Source organism: Symphodus melops (genome assembly GCF_947650265.1).
Source record: "Symphodus melops genome assembly, chromosome: 15".
NCBI lineage: Eukaryota > Metazoa > Chordata > Actinopteri > Labriformes > Labridae > Symphodus > Symphodus melops.
The window spans coordinates 5,190,558-5,212,977 of NC_136705.1; the positions used below are offsets into that span (position 1 = coordinate 5,190,558).

Here is a 22,420-nt window from a genome sequence, read left to right on the forward strand (position 1 = left end):
AACATAAAAATATTTAATTGGAATATATTGTCTTTTTTTCCAAAGGCAGAGAAGCAGAGAAAGACTGCGAATAAAACGAATAATACGCATCTTGAAGCTTCATTACTGGTGTCGATAAATTTGGAAATAATATGACCCGACTTGGATTTATTACTTCCCTAATGGTTATACATGAAATTGACACTTATGAATTGGAATAAATGTATTTGAGTAATTCTGGTTAATCGATTAAAATCACAAAAAACAACTTGTGTTTGACTTGCATGCCTTAAAACACCATTCATCAATTGTAATTACGTCCATTGTATTTACTACGTACTCTAAATATTAAACGTTCATATTTACACTGAACACACATGCGGTTTGATATTTCCGATACTTTCAATGTGCCGGAAGGCATCATAGCCCCGCCCACAACTGAACACATGGCTTCAGACGGAAGTACAGTTTCTGACAGGGACTTGACCTCCTCAAGCACTAGACGTCTACACTAAGTAAATGTAATAGCGTTAGTTTGTGACAGTGTTTGGGAGTTTTCTGGAGACGTGCATGCAGCCGTCGTTCTGATGGATCCTAATCTGTTGTATTGGAAAAACGAGGGACAGGTAAGTGCACAGCAGTGATTGAACCATTCAACACGCAGCGCACATTCATGAGGATTTATACACATTTGTTTGAGATTGGACTGTGCTCACATCTCATTCCTCTAAAGTAAATGATTATCAATAGGCTCCTCTGTCTGTTTTTGTTCAGTCTTTTCTCAGTCGACTGCGGATCTGGATTAATCTTCTTGATCCGTTTACCCTGCTCTCCTCTGATGTAAGATGCAGCCTCTTCAGTGATCTTGTCTTAGATGAATTGAGAATATGCTGAATCAATTGGCACTTCTCTTCATAGGCTGAAATACAGAAGGCCCACGCTCTTCTTGGGAGGGGAGAAAAACTCAATGAAGAGGTCAGATTGTGTTCAATAAAATCTTCACAATGGTGAAACTGCACAATTGTCTGTTTGTTCATGAACCTGCCACAGATTTAAAGCTCTGTTTGTTCTGTTTCTTCCTCTAGGATGGACGTGCACTGAACCTCTCACTTGTAAGAATCAAGTCAAAAGTCAAGAAATACAAATCTGCTCATAGCACAGGAGAAGTCTCTCATATTGCAAAATGTACTTCTTTATTTTGCATTATGCACTGACCACATGTGGATTTTTTCTTTTGTTTACATGCTATTTTAATGCTGATGGGGGATTAGGTATGTGGGTAGTTTTTCCTTGGCCAAGATTCTTGAGTTATATATACTCAACAAAAATATAAACGCAACACTTTTGTTTTTGCTCCCATTTGTCATGAGATGGACTCAAAGATCTAAAATTCATTCCAGATACACAATATTACCATTTCTCTCAAACATTGTTCATAAATCTGTCTAAATGTGTGATAGTGAGCACTTTTGCTTTGCTGAGACAATCCATCCCACCTCACAGGTGTGCCACATCAAGATGCTCATCAGACACCATGATTAGTGCATAGGTGTACCTTAGACTGTCCACAATAAAAGGCCACTCTGAAATGTGCAGTTTTGTCTCACAGCAAAATGCGACAGATGGCGCAAGCATTGAGGGAGCGTGCAATTGGCATGCTGACAGCAGGAATGTCAACCAGATCTGTTGCTCGGGCATTGAATGTTCATTTCTCCACCATAAGCCGTCTCCAAAGGCGTTTCAGAGAATATGGCAGTACATCCAACCGGCCTCACAACCGCAGACCACGTGTAACCACACCAGCCCAGGACCTCCACATCCAGCAGGTTCACCTCCAAGATCGTCTGAGACCAGCTACTCAGACAGCTGCTGAAACAATTGGTTTGCATAACCAAAGAATTTCTGCACAAACTGTCAGAAACCGTCTCAGGGAAGCTCAACTGCATGCTCGTCGTCCTCATCGGGGTCTTAACCTGACTCCAGATCGTCGCCGTAACAGACTTGAGTGGGCAAATGCTCACATTCGATGGCGTCTGGCACGTTGGAGAGGTGTTCTCTTCACGGATGAATCTCGGTTTACATTGTTCAGGGCAGATGGCAGACAGCGTGTGTGGCGTCGTGTGGGTGAGCGCTTTGCTGATGTCAATGTTGTGGATCGAGTGGCCCATGGTGGTGGTGGGGTTATGGTATGGGCAGGCATCTGTTATGGACGAAGAACACAGGTGCATTTTATTGATGGCATTTTGAATGCACAGAGATACCGTGATGAGATCCTGAGGCCCATTGTTGTGCCATACATCCATGAACATCACCTCATGTTTCAGCAAGATAATGCACGGCCCCATGTTGCAAGGATCTGTACACAATTCTTGGAAGCTGAAAATGTCCCAGTTCTTGCATGGCCAGCATACTCACTGGACATGTCACCCATTGAGCATGTTTGGGATGTGCTTGACCGGCGTATACGACAGCGCGTACCAGTTCCCACTAATATCCAGCAACTTCGCACAGCCATTGAAGAGGAGTGGACCAACATTCCACAGGCCACAATTGACAATCTGATAAACTCTATGCGAAGAAGATGTGTTGCACTGCATGAGGCAAATGGTGGTCACACCAGATACTGACTGGTTCTGAGTCCCCAGACCCTCAATAAAGCAAAAACTGCACATTTCAGGGTGGCCTTTTATTGTGGACAGTCTAAGGTACACCTATGCACTAATCATGGTGTCTGATGAGCATCTTGATGTGGCACACCTGTGAGGTGGGATGGATTGTCTCAGCAAAGCAAAAGTGCTCACTATCACACATTTAGACAGATTTATGAACAATGTTTGAGAGAAATGGTAATATTGTGTATCTGGAATGAATTTTAGATCTTTGAGTCCATCTCATGACAAATGGGAGCAAAAACAAAAGTGTTGCGTTTATATTTTTGTTGAGTGTATTTGACAAAAATGCAGGAGGAGATATTAGAGGTGCAAAAAACACGATATACACAGTTACAGGACAAGAGAAGCAAAGAGATGAGACGTACTTTGTCCAAAATCAGATGACCAAAAGTTTCTCTCAGGAGCTTCAAAGTCTTGTTAACAAATCCTCTTAAGTTGTGACATTGATACGCTGCCTTTTAAAAGAGCTTGTTGTGAAAAGACTTGACTGTTCTGTGTTTACAGTCTTCTGTCCACGCTGATTCTGGAGATACCCTCCCGCTTCTTTTCCGTCCTTCAGGTACAGTCAAAACCTACTGTTTTAAAGTCTAAATATTTCCATGTCATTTATTAAACTTAAGACATAAAACATTTATATCAAGAACTATCAACCAATGTTTTAAGATGTCAGAGTTCAAAAGAGAAGAGTGAAATTTAACGTAACTTGCATCATCCTTGTTAGATCCCATGTCTACATTTGGGTTTGGGTTCAGTTCCTATAACTTTAAACACATCTTTAGACATTTCAAGTGACATTGTTAATACTAACTGACAGAGTATAAGATTTTATTAATCAACACTACCTTTGTAAAATCAATCAATGCCCCAATGTTTTCATTCTTCTCAGCATTCCTGCCAGTATCGGCTCCTCTGGTATGTGAGTCAATCAATGACACTCTGTTACATGTGATGGTTGTGAAATGAATATTTAAAAGGATGCATCTCTTTTCAGGTGTTTTCCAGTTTGTTGCCACACAGCGGTGTCAAACCAGCTCTTTTTTGGCAGGTAATAAACAAATCCATAAAATGACACAATAAAACATGTGGCTGTATCACATATTTGTATCACATATTAATGATGAAAAATGCATTCTTCCAGTTTTTGCTGCAAAGTTACAGCGCAGGGTTTAACCATGCAAACAGAAACTCCTCATCAGAGCAGGTGATGTTTTCAGATAGTAACTTACAGATGAACTTCACCCATAATAATTCCTCATTAATTGTTTTTGACTCCATGAGTCATCATCAATCAGTCTGTATTCTGCTGCCCCCTCTGCTTCCGTCTGACTTAATCTGTCTTTATCTCTCACCTCCAGGGTAAGAAGACGTCTTTAAAGCAGCTGCTGTTAATTGCTGGAACAGTTTCCTATGCAACATGCGCCGGGGTGTGTATAACCTGATTACACTCGTTGTAACTGTGCTTTGCTGTGTGAACTGTAGTAACATTTTATGAACTCTATCATAGGGCTGGGTGATATATCGAGTTTTTAAGATATATTGATATATGTTTAAACAAGATATAGGGTAAGATAACATCGTTTATATCGGTATAATTTATGTTGCACTAAAATAGCGTTATGTGTCTTCTGTAGAGCTGCCAGTTCACCTATTTCTCATCTCACTATTTGTGTAATTAATTTCACAAACGGGTAGTTTATTTTCATGTAAATGTTGAACTTGTGCAACTGACTGTAAATACAAGACACATCAATATACAGTATATCGAGTATTGAAAAAAAAAATAATTGCGTTTTGGTCCATATCGCTCAGCCCTACTCTATCATATAAAAAGGCTGCTTGTTGATTAAAAAAAACAAATCCTTTGTCAATGTTTCAGGTGCTCCCTCAAATTTTCATAAACAGACTTGGTATTAGAAGCGCATCACTCCAGACATTCTTTAGGTCACTATTACCAATCCCACTCTCAGGTAAGTTGTGATATTGTCTCAAAAACTCTGAATACTTTATTTTGCATGTCAGATACATTGGCCCACCTGAAATGCACTCCAACATAGACTCAAAACAATACCTTCACTTATTCTTCTAACTTTTCTCTGGATTTAATAAGATAAGGTAATCCTTTATTCATCGCGCAGATGGAGAAATTTACAGTGTTACAGCAGGATAGCAGGAGAAAAATCACACAGTGCATAGTTATTCAGCTGGTGTGGATCAAGTAATAACAGGTAAGACTGACGCGTTGTGTCACTATCTGCAGCTGCTCTGGCCTTCTTCAATGTCTACACCGTCAGAAGTGAGGAGTTAGAATATGGGATCCAAGTGTTTGATTCCAAAGGAAATCCAGTTGGCCTCTCAAAAGCAGCCGGACAAAAGGTCAATATAGACTCATACACGAGTTAAGCCTCGTCAATGGAAACATGAATGTAATTTTTTTGTTCTCTGTTCAGGCTGTGAGAGAAACGGCATTGTCGAGAGCAGCACTGTTAGGTTCAAGCGCTGCTTTTCCTAACATTCTGGTTTTACTTTTGAAAAGGTCAGTCACGTCAAAATGTAGGTCTCGTTATCTGGACAAAGAAAATGCCTTTGCTCAATCATATCTTTTCATCATGTTTTACAGAACAAGACTTTTCCAGAGAAATACTCTGCTGGTGGCTCCTTTACGCCATCTCAGTGTTGCATTTTTTCTGGGCTTGATGATTCCCATCTCATTTAGTCTATTTCCACAACTGGGAAAGGTAAGACTCACAATCCTGTTGTGCTCTAATGCTTTCCATAAAATGAGCTGGACTGAACCTTTTCTTTTTTTCTTTTTTTTTTACAGATAAAGAAGGAAAATGTTGAAGAGGAACTGAAGGCTGCAGCGGTTGGCGGACAGTTATACTACCATAGAGGACTCTGAATTGTTGCTACATATGGTAAACAACATTAAGCCCAAAGACAACCATTGTTTTCTCAACTTCATGCAGCTAAAAAACATTAGAAAGTAACAGTGTGAAAAAAAACAGCCTCCTCTCAGTTCCATGTATAAAGAGTGTGCAAAACATCAACATAAACGAAACGCTACTTTCATAGTAAATTTATTAAATTGAATAGTAGATATCTATTTTTTGAAACCTGAAATACCTCAATTCATGAAAATACTTTTACATTTCAAAATTCCATAAGCATTTATGTATTGCACTTGGTATCTTATCTGAGACACAAAACATATTGTCAATGTTGAACAAGTGGATGAAGTGTACAACACTGGATCATTAAAGAAAAAAAAAACCCTGAACATTTAACACAAGGAATAAATCAATGTTGGCACAAAGGCATCAATCACTATCTGTTATCAGTTGAAGTCTGATGAGAAACCTTTGACCTTTTTTTAATAAAAGGAAAAAAAAACAATTTTTGAGACGGTTCATGAAAACAAATTTAACAAGTCTAAAATCATTAGTGACATTTAAAAAAAAAAAAAAAAACTTTTTGATTTACCCATTTGATGATAAATATCTGATAACCTCTGCATAACAGGTCATTTCTATTATCTAGCTCATTAAGTCATTTCAGCTGCGAGTGCATTTATACAAACAGTAAGCTTTGTTCAGTGTGCATCCAAGATTTCAGATCAGGAACCTGATTTGTGATTGGTAATGGGAAGTAAAACATAGCACTTCGGAGTGGGAGCTGTCATCTTTAAAACATGAAGATTTATAGGCTAAAGGTACGAGCCTATTTGCCTCAATTTCACAAAGTTGGAGACAAAGAGGCTTGATTGGTTTATAAAACGTGTACCGAGTGCAGACATTGGTCGAAGTGTTTACAGCTGCAATAGATGACAGATTTTTCACATACAGGATCAGAGTGGATTTATGACAACAAATGTCACAGACATGTTTACGGGAGGACTGAGAACTATTTACACGTTTTGAAAAAGAAATATAATATTTAGTTTAACAATTTAACTCTGTGGCAGCAACATGTCAGAGAGCATGTTTTCTCTCTTTAAGATAAAATAAAAAATGAAGCATTGGGACTTCATCACAAATCGGGTTTGGATACACATATGATGTGCTGATCAATTCAATGTTAGTTTTCACAAAAAAAAAGGATCTGGCCAAATATGTCTTTTAATTCTGTGGGGGGAAAAACTAGTTCAGTAAAATATGTTCAGACAAGAATCCATTTTAAATGTGATGCTAGTGAGACTTTGACCTGACACAAAGGTCACTGTGAGACTGACCTCTGCACATTGTTGTGTTAATCATGCAGGTGTCTGCAAGTATTTTAGAAAAAACAAAAGACTCTCCCTAAAAATGTAAATAACAGCAATCATAGTCCATGCTGTGGCAATATCATCTTCCTGCAGTGCTGTGTCTGATAACAAGTTTATACTCGCAAGAGCTGCTCAGCAGCTGCCAAATGAAAGAGGAAGTTCTCTGTCGCCGGAGGGAAATGATGCTGCTTTAAACCTTCCAATGTGATTTTTGAGTCTTCACACTCGTCAGCCAGAGCCACCAAATTGGCAAGGATCTCTTTTGTCTTAACAGAAATATCCTGTGAATTAACGATGGTTGCCATGTTAGATTGAAGAACACATTTCTTGGTAAGGTTGGTTGAAAAAAAAAAAAAAAAAAGGAAAACTCTCACCTTAATCACCTGACTGTCCGACCTCTCAGCATCCTCCGCAGACTGAACGATAAGATGGCCAATGTCCTTATGTAACTTCCCCATAGCCATGGCCTCTGTGATAGGATACTGAACATCAATGCTGGACTACTCTCAGGAAACAAAGCGCTCTTCAAAACATGCGGCTGTCTCTTTAAACATACTGCACCTTTGGCTCCCTGGGAGACTGTGATGACACTGTCTGGGAGGTTCACATACACATCAAACAAGTCCGATCTGTTGCTCACTTCAGGATCTACAAATCCTGCAACATAGCCTGTGGAGAAAGCAAACATATTGGCGCATAAATAATTAATTCCCACCATGAGAATACAGTGATCACAGTGCAGATGGTGGATAAGCACCAACTGTGAAGAGTCTTACTGTTAATTAGAGTCAGTAAACCAGGAGGCAGCCTCACCAGGGCATTTCTTGAGATCCTCGAGTTCAATATCAGAGAGATGCACATATGGGTGCAGGATGGACCAGTCTTTCCTGTGCCATGTCAAACAGGGCAGAACCCTGAGGGGGAACAGGGAAGGAGTCAGAGGGATTGCACATCACATTATTGTGTAGAGAATTGAGTCTTGAGGTCAGCTCCATATTTTCACACTTGTCTTTTTAAAGTAAAACAGTTTAAAAGACTAATTAACAATTTCTCCATCGGAACATCTCCTCTGGGTGAATATTGCACTCATTGTTTCTAATCGTTTGACTTGATGAGTGGGGTTTTTTTAATTCAAAAACACAGTAAAGATACTGTGGGTGTACATGTGAGAAGGAAGCTTAATACTTGAAAACATACACATGTCCTTACAGCAAATAAAAAAGGTAACGCACAGTGCATTACATTTCATAAAACAGAAATATCACACTACTCGAGTAAACTGGTAAGTATACAGTTTGAAAGCCTTTCATTTAGAAATGAGCTACTTTGTGATGAGCTGATGTCAAAAGTAGAACAGACTGTTCCACCTCAAAAACATCTTTGTTAAAACGTTGACTTCTACTGTCCATGTGCAGACAGTACTTTGAAAGTCTGACCACATTACATGTGAAAATCGGACATTATAATATTCCATTCATAGAGAAAGCTTATCCTGTTGAAGGTTTGGAGGACTGGAGCTGATTCCAGCTGTCAGTGGGCAGCGCGAGGCGGCGTACAGCCTGGATCACCAGTCAACCACAGAGACAAACAACCAGTCACACTTGGGGACAATTAAGAGTTGAACTAATCAGTCTGTTTTTGGGACTGTGGGAGGAGGCTGGAGTACCTAAGGGGAACCCATGCATGCACGGGGAGAACATGTAAACTCAACACAGAATCAAACCTTGAAGTGAGGCGACAGCACTAACAGCCTGTGATCAATGTTAAATGCACCTTGTAAACTCCAGCAATGCTTCAATTCGAGGGTGATGGACTATGATCCTCTTCTTCAGCATGAGTGCTGTGTAAAGAATGATAGTCTCCAAACCAAACTGAGACACCACATCTAGGGCAGAACAGACACATGAAAGTAGACTCCATTATTAAAAATGTGTATTTAGGGGATTTGAGTTGTGGACTTGCAGTTCAAAACAGAGGCAGATGTGTTCTCTTCGCTGCTTGTTAAAAATGACAACATGAATAGCAACACTGACATGACCTGCACAACTACGACCGGCTGTTATAGGATGACACATATATTTGTACACCCAATGTGCTTATAGGGAACGCTTCTTTCAAAGCTCAACTTTGACCTTTTTTATGTCACCCCTTAAAAAATATGTTTATAAGTTAAAGAACAATGGCTGCATTTAAATAAAAATAAATCACTAATAATGAAAATGGTTGTCACTTGCACACAATAGAACAACACGAGTGTATTTACAAAAATAAATCTTGTGCCAATAAATCAAGTTGTGGAAAAAAAACAACATTGCTGCAGTACCTTTGACCGAACCGGCTAAGTATGCTTTCCGCACGTCGTAATCCTTAATTAGAAATGATCCGTTTTCATCACTCTGGCAAACTCCTTTAGTGAGGACAGTGACATAAGCCTCCATCATTTTCACTGGACTGCCATGTTTGGAGTACATCCTAGAAAACGAACAAAGACAAACCACTTAAATTCACACATAAACTCCCTTTGAGTAAAAAAACATCCAAAACAAAAATTCAGAACTTGTTGGTGTACCTGCAGAGAACTCTACAGAGTGCAGCATACTTCTCAGGGTTGAAGTCTTTTGCTGTAACAACTATTGAAAAATGGGTGACCTTGAAGAGAAGAGACACACAAATGAAATAAAGAGAGATGCTGCACTTTTCTCATTCCTTATTCATGATCAGGGTGAGCGTACCTTGTTAAGCGCAGTGGGTTCCTGTACTTCTACTGTGGTGATGTAGTACCAGGTCCGCCAGAACTGACCAAAAACAAAGGTGTGGAAATCCCGGCTGTCATGGGTCAGACAGCACTTAGTGAGCAGGATCTGTCTCAGGTCTGATCCCACAGAGGGATAACACCACACCCACAGTGTATCTCCATTCACATCTTTCTCTGGATACATAGAAAAAAATGAATGAATGTGAACATGTTTGAAGGTGGACACTGACTTCCTTGGTCAAGCCTTATCAAACCCCATGCAAACTGCATAAATGAAATGAAAAGAAAAGGCGATGAGCCAATCAGGGACCAGGAGCCCTGCTGATAAGACACTTCTGGGTCACACTGGTATCATGTGATCATTCTTCTTCTGCTTCACTCAATCTGAAAAGGCAAACTTCGCTTGGAAGTACAAACTTACCGATTAATCCTACACTCAACATAAGCTGCGTTTCAATCGCTGCCATATTCCATCCCTGAAAGAGTTCAGAACAACAAGTGAGCTGCAGGAAAAAAGCTCCAAGAATCATCATTATAGGAGACTAACTGTGAAGTACCTTGAGAGCTCGTGCTTTATCCGAACAATTAAATACGATGCTCAGTGAATTTAATAACACAGTAAATAATTATAAAACCTGTCGGTGGTCTGATCAGTGTTTTCTTTTTTTCTGTCAACAGACTTTTCTTCCTCTCTAAGCGAAAATGTCGTTCCTCTTCCGGGATGCCTAGATTTCGGGAGGAGACACCCTGCGAATAACCAATCGCAGCTGGTGATACGTCAGTGTTAATGGTGCGTTCATGGATATTGAACTTCTGAATCAGAGTCGTTTTTTTATTGCCAAGTACAATTACATACACAAGGAATTTGTCTTGGTGTATTGGTGCGAAAGAAAAAACAAGGCTAAAAAATCTTTGAGTTAAATTATTTTATTTTGGGGAGAATTGAGAGGCCTTGTTTGATCAGTCTATGGTCGAGATTGCTCATAGTTTTATAATTGGACTTTTCATGATGGTTACCTGAACGCACCATCATGGGAGCTCATACGGGAACCTTGAACACAGAGGGCTGCCAGGTTTGTTTAAACCCCCTTTCTAACTATTGCGACAAGGTCATCTATGTTTAAACACTGTAATGAAAATATGTACTTAAACATTGATCAAAAATAAATCTCTTAATAATAATCTACCGAGATTAGCTTCAAACCTCTTATTGTTCATACAGTTAATTAATTTCAGACTTATTTTACATGATCACATGTCATTGGCAGGGAACTGTCTTTAAAATCAATCAATCAATATTTATTTATATAGCATAGTAACATTTGAAAGAATAACTTGGTCAACATAATCTAGCTATAGGCCTACCACAGGACATTTTGTCTGGCTGTTGAACTATTATTATTAAACACACTTAGACCTGGTGTCGACCTATACCCCCCATGCAGGATTTATACTGGTCCAGTAGTCTATTAGATCCAAGGCCAGGAAACATGCAAGTATCACTGCAGACTCCTTACACCCCGGATGTTACAGATCACTGTACAAAACAAGCTGACAAAAAAACAGTTTCTTCCCCCAGGCTGTAACTCTGATGAACACTAAACAACCTCACTTTGCTTGGACTAGTTTAATAACTTGTTTCTGTGTTACATGTTAGGAGAGCCCCTACACAAACCCCTCTGGGTTTAATTGGCTTCTCCAGCACATTTCAAAATTTTATTAGCTAATCATACTGTCTGTTTTTTTTTTGCCATTTTGTCTATTTTGTTTGTTTGTTTTAAGTGTATGAAATAAATAAATGTTGTGTTTATTGTTGATATGTAAGGTTGTACTTTGTACCTTGTGTGTAAGCCTACCTGGCTAAAGAAGTTGATTCTGATTCTGACATGTGTCAAGACAAAGCAAGGAGCCTACATTTGTAAATGTTTGAACAAATGCTAAATGCCTTTAAATTCAGGCTGAGAACATATGAGACAACTGCCTCCTCTTGTAACTGTTTTTTTTAATAACTTTAATGGCTTTTAACTGTTTTTTTGTTTTTTGTTTTTTAAATGCTGTCTGTAATGTTGTGAGCATAACTTCTGCAGGACTCCCTTGAAAAAAAGGTTTTTAACCTCAATGGGACTTTCCTGGATAAATAAAGGTTAAATAAAATAAATAAAAACAAACAAAAAATCAAGTCCAACAGACATTAAGAAAGTGTTTAGTTATTATTCAAATCACTCTAATCTGTAGACTGTGATTATTTTACAACGGATGCACACTGTGATAGGGGGATAGCGCGAGCGTGACGCACGTACTGGCAACCCTAGCTAGGCCGCTCACGAGGTCCTTCCTTTCTCAGCCAGCACCGGTGAAGCGGTGAGTGCGTGGCGTGGATGGACTGGTGAAACAATTTTCTCGAAAATTTACTCAAGCCAGCAGAGTCGGAGTTTCCACTAAAAACGCCACCACCATGCCGGCGTATTTTCAAAGACCGGAGAACGCTCTGAAACGAGCCAATGGTGAGTCTTTCTATCAATCCATGAGGATATCACGCGCTAATGCTAACTAGCTTTACGGGCTAAATGGGCTAACGGCTAGCTAACAGTAGCTTGAATGGCGTGGAGGCGATAAAGCTGTCTCACGGCTGCGTTATTATCCAGCTGACCGGCTGCACCTTTTCTGCGTTACAGACAGGTGTAGTTAAAGTGCTCCCATGATAGTGACAGTTTTGACGTGTTAATGAAAAGCTGTCAAACAGATATTCTCGCGGGTTTCTGTTCTTGGAGCGGGACGTTGAGGTGGTTTACTAACCTACACGGGCCTCTCCACACAGCTCGCGGTGTCTGGTGCGACATGCAATGCTTTGTATGATCTGTTTGATTTGTTACGGTGCTGACGTTTGTCTTTCATTTTGTGTCTTTTTTTTGCGCAGAGTTTCTCGAGGTTGGCAAAAAGCAGCCAGCTTTGGATGTTTTGTACGATGTCATCAAGAGCAAGAAACACCGAACATGGCAGAAGATCCACGAGCCCATCATGCTCAAATACCTGGAGCTGTGCGTGGATCTGCGCAAAAGCCACCTGGCCAAAGAGGGTCTCTATCAGTACAAGAACATCTGTCAGCAGGTGTGTGTGTGTGTGCAGAGAGGATGTTTTCACAGATCAGCTGGTGGTTCATCCTCATGTTTTTTCTTTTTCTTTGAGTGAATGGCTAAAGTTTTATTATCTGTGCTATTAGGTGAATATCAAATCTCTGGAGGATGTGGTTCGGGCTTACCTTAAGTTGGCGGAGGAGAAGACAGAGACAGCTAAAGGGGAGTCCCAGCAGATGGTTCTGGACATCGAGGATCTGGACAACATCCAGACTCCTGAGAGGTGAGCATGGTCAAACATCGGTTTCAGGAAATTAGTCGGATGTCTTTGCGATCGCACAGTGTGAGTTTCAGTGGTTTCAGATGAGCAGATTTTACAGATCTTTCACAGGTGATGGTTAAATCTAAGGGCTCGACAAGTGATTGTTGAATCTGTGATACTAGTGTGCTTCTGAGTGCTGTGAGTGGAGAGGACACTCAAGATCGTACTGACCGCCTGCTGCTCACCCCCTGGGTGAAGTTCCTGTGGGAGTCGTACCGTCAGTGTTTGGACCTGCTTCGGAACAACTCCAAAGTGGAGCGCCTGTATCATGACATTGCTCAGCAAGGTAAGTCTTTTTTTTATTTTTATATACACACAATATATTTTATTGGTTTCCTGTGAGTTACTGTCATCGTTTATTTTCCTTGGTATGAATAAGATGCTGCCAGGCCCGACAAGGGTGAAAAGCCCTGCGTGTTTTTAAAGCTGTAATCAGAGTTGATGTTTCTAACACTTAATGTCAACTTGTATGCTTTACTTATATTTTTGTATAATTACTGTAAAGTCCCACAACAAATTCAGAAACAAAAATGTACCTTAAAATTCAGACAGTGTTAATATTCTAAAGATAATATGTCATTGTCTTTTCTGCAGCATTTAAGTTCTGCCTTCAGTACACCCGTAAAGCAGAATTTCGCAAGCTGTGTGACAACCTGCGAATGCATCTGGGTCAGATCCAGCGCCACCACAATCAGAGCACTGCCATCAACCTGAACAACCCTGAGAGCCAGTCGATGCACCTGGAGACACGCTTGGTGCAGCTGGACAGCGCCATAAGCATGGAGCTCTGGCAGGTCTGTTCATCTTAGATTCAATTTCTCAAAGCGGCGTAACTGACTGCAGGTTTTTTATAGAATGATTCCTTTCATAGGTTGTCAGCAGTGAATGCAGTTTGTTGTGTATAACGTTGGAATAACCTAACACCTGTTATGCCGTTCAGTGTTGTCTAATTTAAAAATATGTCTCTTATATTCGAGTTGAGTGTGACATTGTGACTGATGAATTGTTTCTGTTATTCAGGAAGCCTTCAAGGCTGTTGAGGACATCCATGGCCTGTTTGCTCTCTCCAAGAAGCCTCCCAAACCTCAGCTCATGGCCAACTACTACAACAAGGTGTCGACTGTGTTCTGGAAATCTGGGAACGCCCTCTTCCATGCCTGCACCCTCCACAGGCTCTATCACCTTTCAAGGGAGATGCGAAAGAATCTGACCCAAGAGGAGATGCAAAGGTAACACATTCATGATCTGTGGATAAGGACACATTATTTAATAATGAATAGGGACCAGGTGGTAATCATGCTTACTTTGTTTATTCAGGATGTCCACCAGAGTCCTCCTGGCCACTCTGTCTATTCCCATTACTCCTGAGCGCACTGACATTGCCCGGCTGCTGGACATGGACGGCATCATCGTGGAGAAACATCGCAGACTTGCCACGCTCCTCGGCCTGCAGTCTCCTCCCACCAGGCAGAGTCTCATCAATGACATGGTACGCTGTGTGCACGAGCACCTGTGGAACCGATCAGCTGATCTGCTTTGAGATGTCTTTCCTCATTCTTTCTTTGATGTGTGTGTTCAAGGTGAGGTTTAACCTGCTGCAGTATATTGTACCAGAAGTGAAGGAACTGTACAACTGGCTTGAAGTAGACTTTCATCCTCTGAAGCTGAGCGGAAGAGTAACCAAGGTAAATCATTTGACAGCAACCAGCTTAAGGAATATCTACCAACAATATTTGTGATTTTTAGTTGAAGTGTACATGATCGTATTATATTTCATGAATATGATTGTGGCTGTTAAATCGTCACCGCAGCATATGGTAACCCACTTTCTCTCCCATTAGGTGTTGAACTGGGTGAGAGACCAGGCAGAGAAGGAGTCTGATCTGCAGCAGTATGTCCCTCATCTACAGAGTAACACCATCCTGAGGCTTCTGCAACAAGTAATTGTCTTTCAGTTCCCTGAAATGTTATTAAGATGATTTTAAATGTGATTAAATATCTCTTATCGTTCTCCGTCCTTGGTTGTAGGTTGCACAGATCTATCAAAGTATTGAATTCACCCGTCTGGCCTCCCTGGTTCCGTTTGTGGATGCCTTCCAGCTAGAGCGCTCCATTGTGGATGCTGCGCGCCACTGTGATCTGCAGGTATAATCTGCATCTAAAGAGATTACACATGTTGAATAATAGATCAATTAACTAAAGTGGATTAAGTTTAAGAGACATGTTAGGTGTTTTCTCAGTTTTGTTATTGTTTGCGTTTCCCTTGCAGGTCCGTATAGACCACTCCTCTCGAACTCTGAGCTTTGGCTCTGACCTGAACTACTCGACCAAAGAAGATGCCCCTGTTGGTCCCTTCCTGCAGAACATGCCCTCAGAGCAGATCAGGAACCAGCTGACTGCCATGTCTGCTTCTTTGGCTAAGGCCATCTATGTCATCAAGCCTGCCTCTATCCTGGTGAGTCTCAGGTCTTACTCATGTCTTGCCACACACACAGCTCAAACCCTCTAAAGCAGCAACTAAGGAAGTGACAACTTTTCTGCCAAGGATGTTACCTCTGAGCTAGATTTCAGGATTGGAACATCGACTCTCTGCTTTCCGTACGGACTGTTTTCCTGCATATAACTAAAGTCTGAAAGAATGCCAGAAAGTGCCCAGTTGGGATTTTGACATGGTTATTCATGATTAGTGACTTTTAACTAAAAACACAGTTTATTCTGTTATTATAAAAAGTATTTGGATGTTTGTCCTTTTTCAGCAAGAGCGCGAGGAGCAGAACCAGGTGGCCATCGCTGCCTATCTGAAAAATGCCCGTAAAGATCACCAGCGCATCCTGGCTCGTAGACAGACCATTGAAGAGCGCAAAGAGCGCCTCGAGAGCCTGAACATTCAGCGTGAGAAGGAAGAGCTGGAGCAGCGCGAGGCCGAGATGCAAAAGGTCCGCAAGGCCGAGGAGGAGCGTCTGCGCCAAGAGGCCAAAGAGCGAGAGAAGGAGCGCATCATGCAGGAGCATGAGCAGATCAAAAAGAAGACCGTACGCGAACGGCTGGAGCAAATCAAGAAGACTGAACTTGGAGCTAAAGCCTTCAAGGATATCGATATCGAGGTAAAATGAAGCCAAAATTACCAAATTGATTACATTGAATAAAGATTGTACAGTTAAGAAATGAGACTAACAAATGTATCTTTAACAGGATCTTGAGGAACTGGACCCTGACTTTATTATGGCCAAACAAGTGGAGCAGCTGGAGAAGGAGAAGAAAGAACTCCAGGAGCGTCTGAAGAACCAGGAGAAGAAGGTAACTGAGGGATACATTGTTGAACACGACTGATCACGCTTAAAATAGACCCTAATCTTTTTTTTTTCTTCTCTAGATCGACTACTTTGAGAGGGCCAAACGTCTGGAGGAGATTCCTCTTATAAAGCAGGCCTATGAAGAGCAGCGCATTAAAGACATGGAACTATGGGAGCTCCAGGAAGAGGAGAGGGTATGTTTATAAAAGAAAGACACACAGAAGTCATACACGTGGTGAGTATCGAGTAATGTAAGATTATTATTTTTTTCCTTTTCAGATCAGCAACATGAAAGTTGAACGGGAGAAAGCTCTCGAGCACAAGAAGCGCATGTCCAGGATGATGGAGGACAAAGAAAGCTTCTTATCCAAAATAACTGCTGCCCGTAGCTTTATTTATGAGGTAAGGAACTGGTACACAGAGTGCTGAGACAGGCAGCTGACTGCAAAGTGTATGTGAGAAGGAAAACACTAGAGGGCAGCAACACGTCAGAATAGTCAAACTTGGGATCGGGTCAGTTAATCATGTTGCTGTAAACCTCTTCTTTTTTTTTTTTTGGTCAGTGGTGATTTCTTTACACTTGAAATGCATGCTTGTCACTGCTGCTCAGTTTGTTTCAGTCTGATGAAGAAATTGAGACAACACTGTCAGTAAGTTGCACTTGGAACACGTGCAAAAATTGCCAAAATTATAAGAAATAGCTTGTTTTATCAGCCGCCAGAATCTAATCAAGTAAAAGTTTGTCAGGAGAGCTTTTAGGACCAAACAGCTCCAAGTTGCAAACAAAAGCACACTGCCCTTGTGCGTTGGTTATGAAGACCCACGGCCCCCTAAACATTTTCAAAATACGCTTCTCTGTCTTTGAAGGAAAAACTGAAATCTTTCGAGGAGCGCCTGGTGGAGGAGAGGAAGAAGCGTTTGGAAGATAAGAAAAGGCAGCGCAAAGAGGACCGGCGTAACGCTTTCTACCGGCAGAAAGAGGAGGAGGCCCAGCGTATTCACGAGGAGCAGCTCAAGAAAGGTCTGTTTGTCTGCTGACATGTGCTCTGGCACACAGATACCTGTAAACCGACCCCTCGTGATGAAGAAACACGCTGTCGTATGCAACAGTTATGATCAGGCAGGAAGTGGAGGCAAATCACAAGCAGTAGATAGATAGATAGATAGATAGATAGATAGATAGATAGATAGATAGATAGATACTTTATTGATCCCGAGGGAAATTCAAGAAAAGTAGTAGTTGTAACATAAGAAAAACACCCCAGAAGAAAAATCTCTGGGGACTTGAGGAGCAAATCAAAATGTTGTTTTATAACCGTTATCGTCCTGAAAACTACTCACGAACTCGAGCTTTTCATCAGGGCAATATGCAGCAGCTCTATGGTGTCCAAGTTTGTTATTTGGGCACGTCTCATGTTATTTCCTCCCGTGGGACAGAGCGCGAGGAGCGGGAACGCTTGGAACAAGAGCAGCGAGAGGAGGAGGAGAGAGAGTACCAGGAACGGCTGCGTAAGCTGGAGGAGCAGGAACGGAAGCAGCGTGCTCGCCAGCAGGAGATTGAGGAGCGGGAACGCCGTCGCGAGGAGGAGAGGAAGGGCCCCCCAGAAGAGAAAACCAAGGTACTAATAAGCAGGTCCTCCAGGTACCAAATCTCAACACTGACGACTCGTTCTCAAGCATTAATTTATAAGATGGACACGACTCTGACTTGTTAGCCTTCAAAATGTTCTTTTAGATGCATGAAGTGCATTCATTCGCTCCCAAAGGTTTCCATCGTTTAAACACCCTGATATGAAAGTGTGATGCAAGGACAGCCAAACGGTCATGGACCAAGAGGCAGCATAAAGGACTTCATATCATGTGATGGTACTTCATGTTTTCATCAACCTGATCTGCTTGTACAGGATTTTGGCGAATCGGAGAAAGAGGAGGGAGGATGGAGAAAGCGTACAGAAGGAGGTGATTCAGAATGGCGTCGTGCTGCTCCTGAACGGTACGTGGTCTCAACTCGAACCTTTGTTTTAGGCATCACCACTAAGTCATGAAGGGCTCCTGTAATGGTGCCTTTCGTCTCTCAGGGAATGGAGACAGGAGGGCCGTGACGATGACAAGGAGGAGAAAGAGGCCCCCTTCAGAAGAGGAGATGGTGTTCGCAGGGGAGGCGACGATCGGGGACCACGGCGTGGCTTTGATGACGACCGAGGCCCTCGTCGTGGTGGCGATGACGACCGTCCTCTACGCAGAGGGCTCGACGACGACCGTGGTCCTCGCAGAGGCTTTGACGATGACCGCGGTCCAAGAAGAGGTGGAGATGACGACCGCGGCCCCAGACGCGGCTTCGACGAGGACCGCGGCCCCAGACGCGGCTTCGACGAGGACCGCGGCCCCAGACGCGGCTTCGACGAGGACCGCGGCCCCAGACGCGGCTTCGATGAAGACCGCGGCCCCAGACGTGGATTCGATGAAGACCGCGGCCCCAGGCGAGGGTTTGATGAAGACAGAGGTCCCCGTAGAGGCCTAGATGACGTGAGGGGTCCCAGGCGTGGGGCTGATGATGACTGGAGTTCCAGAAGAGGCGGAGATGATGGGCCACGTCGTGGTGAGGATCTCAAACCCTGGAAGCCCCTGGGAAGACCTGGTAAGCTTTCAGCCAATCAGCTGCTGATACCTGACGATGTTTTCTAATGGTTTAGTGATTAGAGGCCACAGAAGTATCTCACAGAATGACTCTGTTCCAGGTGGTTGGCGGGAGCGGGAGAAAGCCAGAGAGGACAGCTGGGGTCCACCCCGCGATGAAGCTCAGGATGACGGCGAAGGAGAGGACAGACCAAGCGAGCCATCCAGAGACCGTCCTCCACAAAAGTGCGCATGATAGACCTTTTGACAAAGGCTTCAGAAGCTGACTGTTGTGTTGAGTGCAGAGGGACGGTTCACCGGTCAATAAGGTAGAAAACTAATGTCATTGTCACGATGTGTTAACAGAGAGGAGAGCAGCTGGAGGAGAGGTGGTACAGAGGAAGGAAGCGGGTGGAGAGAATCTCGCAAAGACGACACTGACCGTGACGATCGTCGTGACCGCGAAGACCGCCGCGGGGTTAGAGACCGCCGAGATGACCGTGAACAAAGAGCTCCAGCAAGAGAACTTCCTGATGAGGGTAATGAGAACTTAATTTCTACAAAACGCGACTATTACAAACGCATCAAGAATAAACTCGGGCAGCGCCAAAGTTTCCCGTAAAGTTTAAAGACATGATTAAAAAATCGGCCTCAAAGGTTTCATTCCCAACTCCTGCAGCCTTATGTTGGGTAATACACTGCAACGCTGACACTGACGCTGCAGCAAGTGAATGTATGGATTGATTAGTTAATATTGATGGACACTTCTGTCACCAGTGGTGTGACCTGCAGTGCTTTCATTATTCAGAAACTGGAACAGCTCTCTTGCATGATTTTTGTAACTGAATCATTGTATTGCAGTTTATAGGTGTTCTGAGGGCGCCAAATAAGGTACAAAATAAAACGCATCATTTAGGAGATGTGGATTTTTCAAGCGGAGCAATTTGTTGCACTCGATGGAGTTGTTCTGTTCGGCCAGTGGAGGTTCCTGTTTATGAGCTCAGTTACTCCTAAAGCCACTAACTCAACAAATTTAAGCACCAAGTTTGTCATACTGTAAATTCAGGCTTTTGCACCAAAGTTGAAGTTGTTAGATTTACACATTGGGGCTTGAGTTTGTCTTAATTAGCATCTTTGTCTCCTCAGGAGGTTCTTGGCGTCGTGGAGGGGATGAGAAGCGCGAGGAGCCAGACAGAGCCGAACGCCCCCGAGAGCGGGAGAGGGAACGTGACCGTGATGCTGATGGAGAAAAGGGGTGGCGCTCTGACAAAGACAACCCTCGTCGCACCAAGAACGAAACAGATGATGACGGCTGGACCACTGTGCGTCGCTGAGCCAACAGCCTGTGCATCCAATTTGCCTGGCTAATGATGGATGTTTTGGAAGAGAAGTTAAAAGTATCTTATCAGCTGGGTATCCACAGTGGTGAAATTTTGGCTACAAGCTTCTGGCCCTCTCAAGCTATTCCTTAAAGAATTCAATATTTGTAGATGGTAGTTTTCCTGAGTTTTTTTTCCCCCCTTTCATCCTTATTTTGACTTCAAACATTTTCCAACTAAAGGCTCCTTACCACCTAGCATAACATCTACCAAATACTTGCTAGCAGGCCTACAAACCATCAGTGTAAACATGACTGCCACACTGGTGATGAGTGTATCTTCCTTACATATTGTAGTAAAACTGGATTATCATAAAGCAATTTACTTGCTCCAGCTTTCAATGCAAACAGTGTATCACCAGATGCCTCATTTAAATAATTAACCTCTGCATAGATACAATCGTAAGGTTCAAACTCACAACTCGTGTAATGGTAATGACTTGGAATTTTTCACGTTTTAATGATTTCTACTCTTCATCTAACGTTGAGATGCTTCTTAAACCTGATTACATACTAGTGAAATCTACATTTCGATGTTCATGCTTAGAGTATTCAATTGATCCGGCTTAATATCCAATGTGTGGTTCTATCTTACTGCAGTCATGGTTTGAAAACCTGTTTGCATGTTCACAGATAAAGCCTTTATTAATAAAGATGTTTGCTCACCACCAACTACTGACTCATTTAGTCTCAAATGCTGTTTCATCGTGAAGTATTGCAGAATCACTGGTCTCAATTAAATCTTGTGCACATAAATCATAGACCTGTAAGTCATCACTCAACTAAGGAATCATAAAATAAACATCAGAAGTTGTAATAGAGTGACGGTAACAACAGTATTTTCCCCAACCTAACTCAAAGTGTACATCTGTATGAAGTTATTTTAGAGCAAAATAACTGACTCCAATATGTGAATTGGAACACTTCTATCCGTATTAGAACTTGAAAATGTTCAAGTACTGAACATCTGGCAAACTGAGTAATGGCAGTACACGTGTTGAGATGGTATGGCTCCAGATATCCTGATTTTGGTCTCTTTTAATAACACTACCATACTTTAACCACTAGAGAGCGGTAAAGCACCGTGGTGTGGACAGACTCGCTTCATCGTATGGGAACAAGCGAGGGAAGCTGGTTCACTAAAACTTAAAAAGTGTCGAAAAAGTCAGGCTGCGGTCAGGAGGCAGTGCGTCGGTTAACGACCCGCACGCTGCTGGAATGAAAGAAAACGCCACCATGCTACAGTTTCTCTTTAAACACTGCTTGTTCCGTTGCATGCTTGTACCCTTCATGAAATTACAGTTGACTGACTTGAACCGATTTATTCTTTGGATTTACAAAAAATAATAAATCAACAATAAGAGTGTCACGTGGTTAATTAAAACACAATTTATTAAGAGACGTACAATAAAATTCTGCACATTTCTGCATGTGAAAATGAAGGCTATTTCTGTTAGTAGCCTTATACTTAATTTTGTGGAACAATGTGCTCTCGAATGAGAAAATGAATTGTCAGATGAGTCGCAGAACTTGCCGTACAGCTTGCATGTTTTTGAAAACTGATTTGGTCTGTATGTTTTATTCAGTCATAACCTACCAACACCTATGTTTAACGACTTAATTGGCTTTGTGTGGACAACATATAGCCTAGTGGAAAGGTAACTTGAATTAGGTCTAATAAAAGCACCCTATATGTAATTAATAAATAATAATAGTAAAACTGGTCATAGTAATTGATATTCGGGCCAATAACAGGGCTGTGACATTTCAGTTTTCCAACATCTAATGAGATAACTTCAAATGAGCATTTTCCTTCAATCTCATAAAACGCAAACCAGTATAATAGCGAATAATACTTCATTCAGACACATTTATGAACAGAGCAGCATCCAGGTCTGATCATTGAAGCGCTCGCTCCGTGTGCTGTTAGTGTGTATTATCCTTTATATGAAGGCCCTCGACGCGCGCGTGAACTCTCCGCAACAGATCCTAACACAGGTGACTCCCGTTAAAGATTAAACATACATCTCAGCATTTGCACTAAAAAAAACCCTGACGAGGCCACCCATC

General features: G+C 42.0%; 3 protein-coding genes across 4 annotated transcripts; 2 read left to right on the forward strand and 1 right to left on the reverse strand.

Moving 5' to 3' along the window:
* The first annotated feature begins 392 nt into the window (after nucleotides 1-392).
* Nucleotides 393-5,964, forward strand: sfxn4 (sideroflexin 4). 2 transcript variants are annotated; one of them, XM_079362858.1, is made up of 15 exons: nucleotides 393-605; nucleotides 754-819; nucleotides 898-954; nucleotides 1,065-1,091; nucleotides 3,156-3,210; nucleotides 3,538-3,563; nucleotides 3,643-3,696; nucleotides 3,790-3,852; nucleotides 4,007-4,075; nucleotides 4,528-4,618; nucleotides 4,909-5,024; nucleotides 5,099-5,184; nucleotides 5,269-5,386; nucleotides 5,473-5,652; nucleotides 5,696-5,964. In XM_079362858.1, the coding sequence occupies exons 1-14, from the start codon at nucleotides 567-569 to the stop codon at nucleotides 5,548-5,550; spliced, it is 945 nt and encodes a 314-aa protein (XP_079218984.1). In that variant the 5' UTR covers nucleotides 393-566; the 3' UTR covers nucleotides 5,551-5,652; nucleotides 5,696-5,964. The 2 variants fall into 2 exon arrangements, with proteins under 2 accessions (XP_079218984.1, XP_079218983.1); XM_079362857.1 differs by having other exon boundaries at nucleotides 5,473-5,640; nucleotides 5,684-5,964.
* Nucleotides 5,715-10,833, reverse strand: dennd10 (DENN domain containing 10). The gene is made up of 10 exons (XM_079362856.1): nucleotides 10,225-10,833; nucleotides 10,089-10,143; nucleotides 9,645-9,841; nucleotides 9,482-9,561; nucleotides 9,236-9,384; nucleotides 8,686-8,797; nucleotides 7,726-7,826; nucleotides 7,474-7,581; nucleotides 7,287-7,381; nucleotides 5,715-7,193 (listed from the first exon to the last, which is right to left on the reverse strand). Exons 2-10 carry the CDS (start codon nucleotides 10,132-10,134, stop codon nucleotides 7,026-7,028), a joined length of 1,056 nt encoding a protein of 351 aa, XP_079218982.1. The 5' UTR covers nucleotides 10,135-10,143; nucleotides 10,225-10,833; the 3' UTR covers nucleotides 5,715-7,025.
* A 1,118-nt stretch (nucleotides 10,834-11,951) lies between these two features.
* Nucleotides 11,952-21,022, forward strand: eif3s10 (eukaryotic translation initiation factor 3, subunit 10 (theta)). Its single transcript, XM_079362855.1, has 22 exons — nucleotides 11,952-12,171; nucleotides 12,585-12,775; nucleotides 12,888-13,024; nucleotides 13,186-13,349; nucleotides 13,658-13,857; nucleotides 14,084-14,292; nucleotides 14,381-14,552; nucleotides 14,644-14,748; nucleotides 14,905-15,003; nucleotides 15,092-15,208; nucleotides 15,333-15,518; nucleotides 15,820-16,167; nucleotides 16,256-16,360; nucleotides 16,437-16,550; nucleotides 16,636-16,758; nucleotides 17,224-17,377; nucleotides 17,794-17,975; nucleotides 18,261-18,349; nucleotides 18,435-18,994; nucleotides 19,095-19,218; nucleotides 19,339-19,511; nucleotides 20,119-21,022. Exons 1-22 carry the CDS (start codon nucleotides 12,123-12,125, stop codon nucleotides 20,304-20,306), a joined length of 3,789 nt encoding a protein of 1,262 aa, XP_079218981.1. The 5' UTR covers nucleotides 11,952-12,122; the 3' UTR covers nucleotides 20,307-21,022.
* Nucleotides 21,023-22,420: the final 1,398 nt, after the last annotated feature.

Excerpts from the sequence above, each read along its gene's own strand:
- sfxn4 (XM_079362858.1), top strand. The coding sequence starts at position 567 with ATGGATCCTAATCTGTTGTATTGGAAAAACGAGGGACAG. Across the intron at positions 820-897 it reads TTACCCTGCTCTCCTCTGAT|GCTGAAATACAGAAGGCCCA; the intron begins GTAAGATGCAGC and ends TTCTCTTCATAG. Across the intron at positions 955-1,064 it reads GAGAAAAACTCAATGAAGAG|GATGGACGTGCACTGAACCT; the intron begins GTCAGATTGTGT and ends TTCTTCCTCTAG.
- dennd10 (XM_079362856.1), bottom strand. The coding sequence starts at position 10,134 with ATGGCAGCGATTGAAACGCAGCTTATGTTGAGTGTAGGATTAATCG. Across the intron at positions 9,842-10,088 it reads GTTGAGTGTAGGATTAATCG|AGAAAGATGTGAATGGAGAT; the intron begins GTAAGTTTGTAC and ends CTATGTATCCAG. Across the intron at positions 7,582-7,725 it reads GGATCTCAAGAAATGCCCTG|GCTATGTTGCAGGATTTGTA; the intron begins GTGAGGCTGCCT and ends CTTTCTCCACAG.
- eif3s10 (XM_079362855.1), top strand. The coding sequence starts at position 12,123 with ATGCCGGCGTATTTTCAAAGACCGGAGAACGCTCTGAAACGAGCCAAT. Across the intron at positions 14,553-14,643 it reads AGAGTCTCATCAATGACATG|GTGAGGTTTAACCTGCTGCA; the intron begins GTACGCTGTGTG and ends TGTGTGTTCAAG. Across the intron at positions 15,519-15,819 it reads TCAAGCCTGCCTCTATCCTG|CAAGAGCGCGAGGAGCAGAA; the intron begins GTGAGTCTCAGG and ends GTCCTTTTTCAG.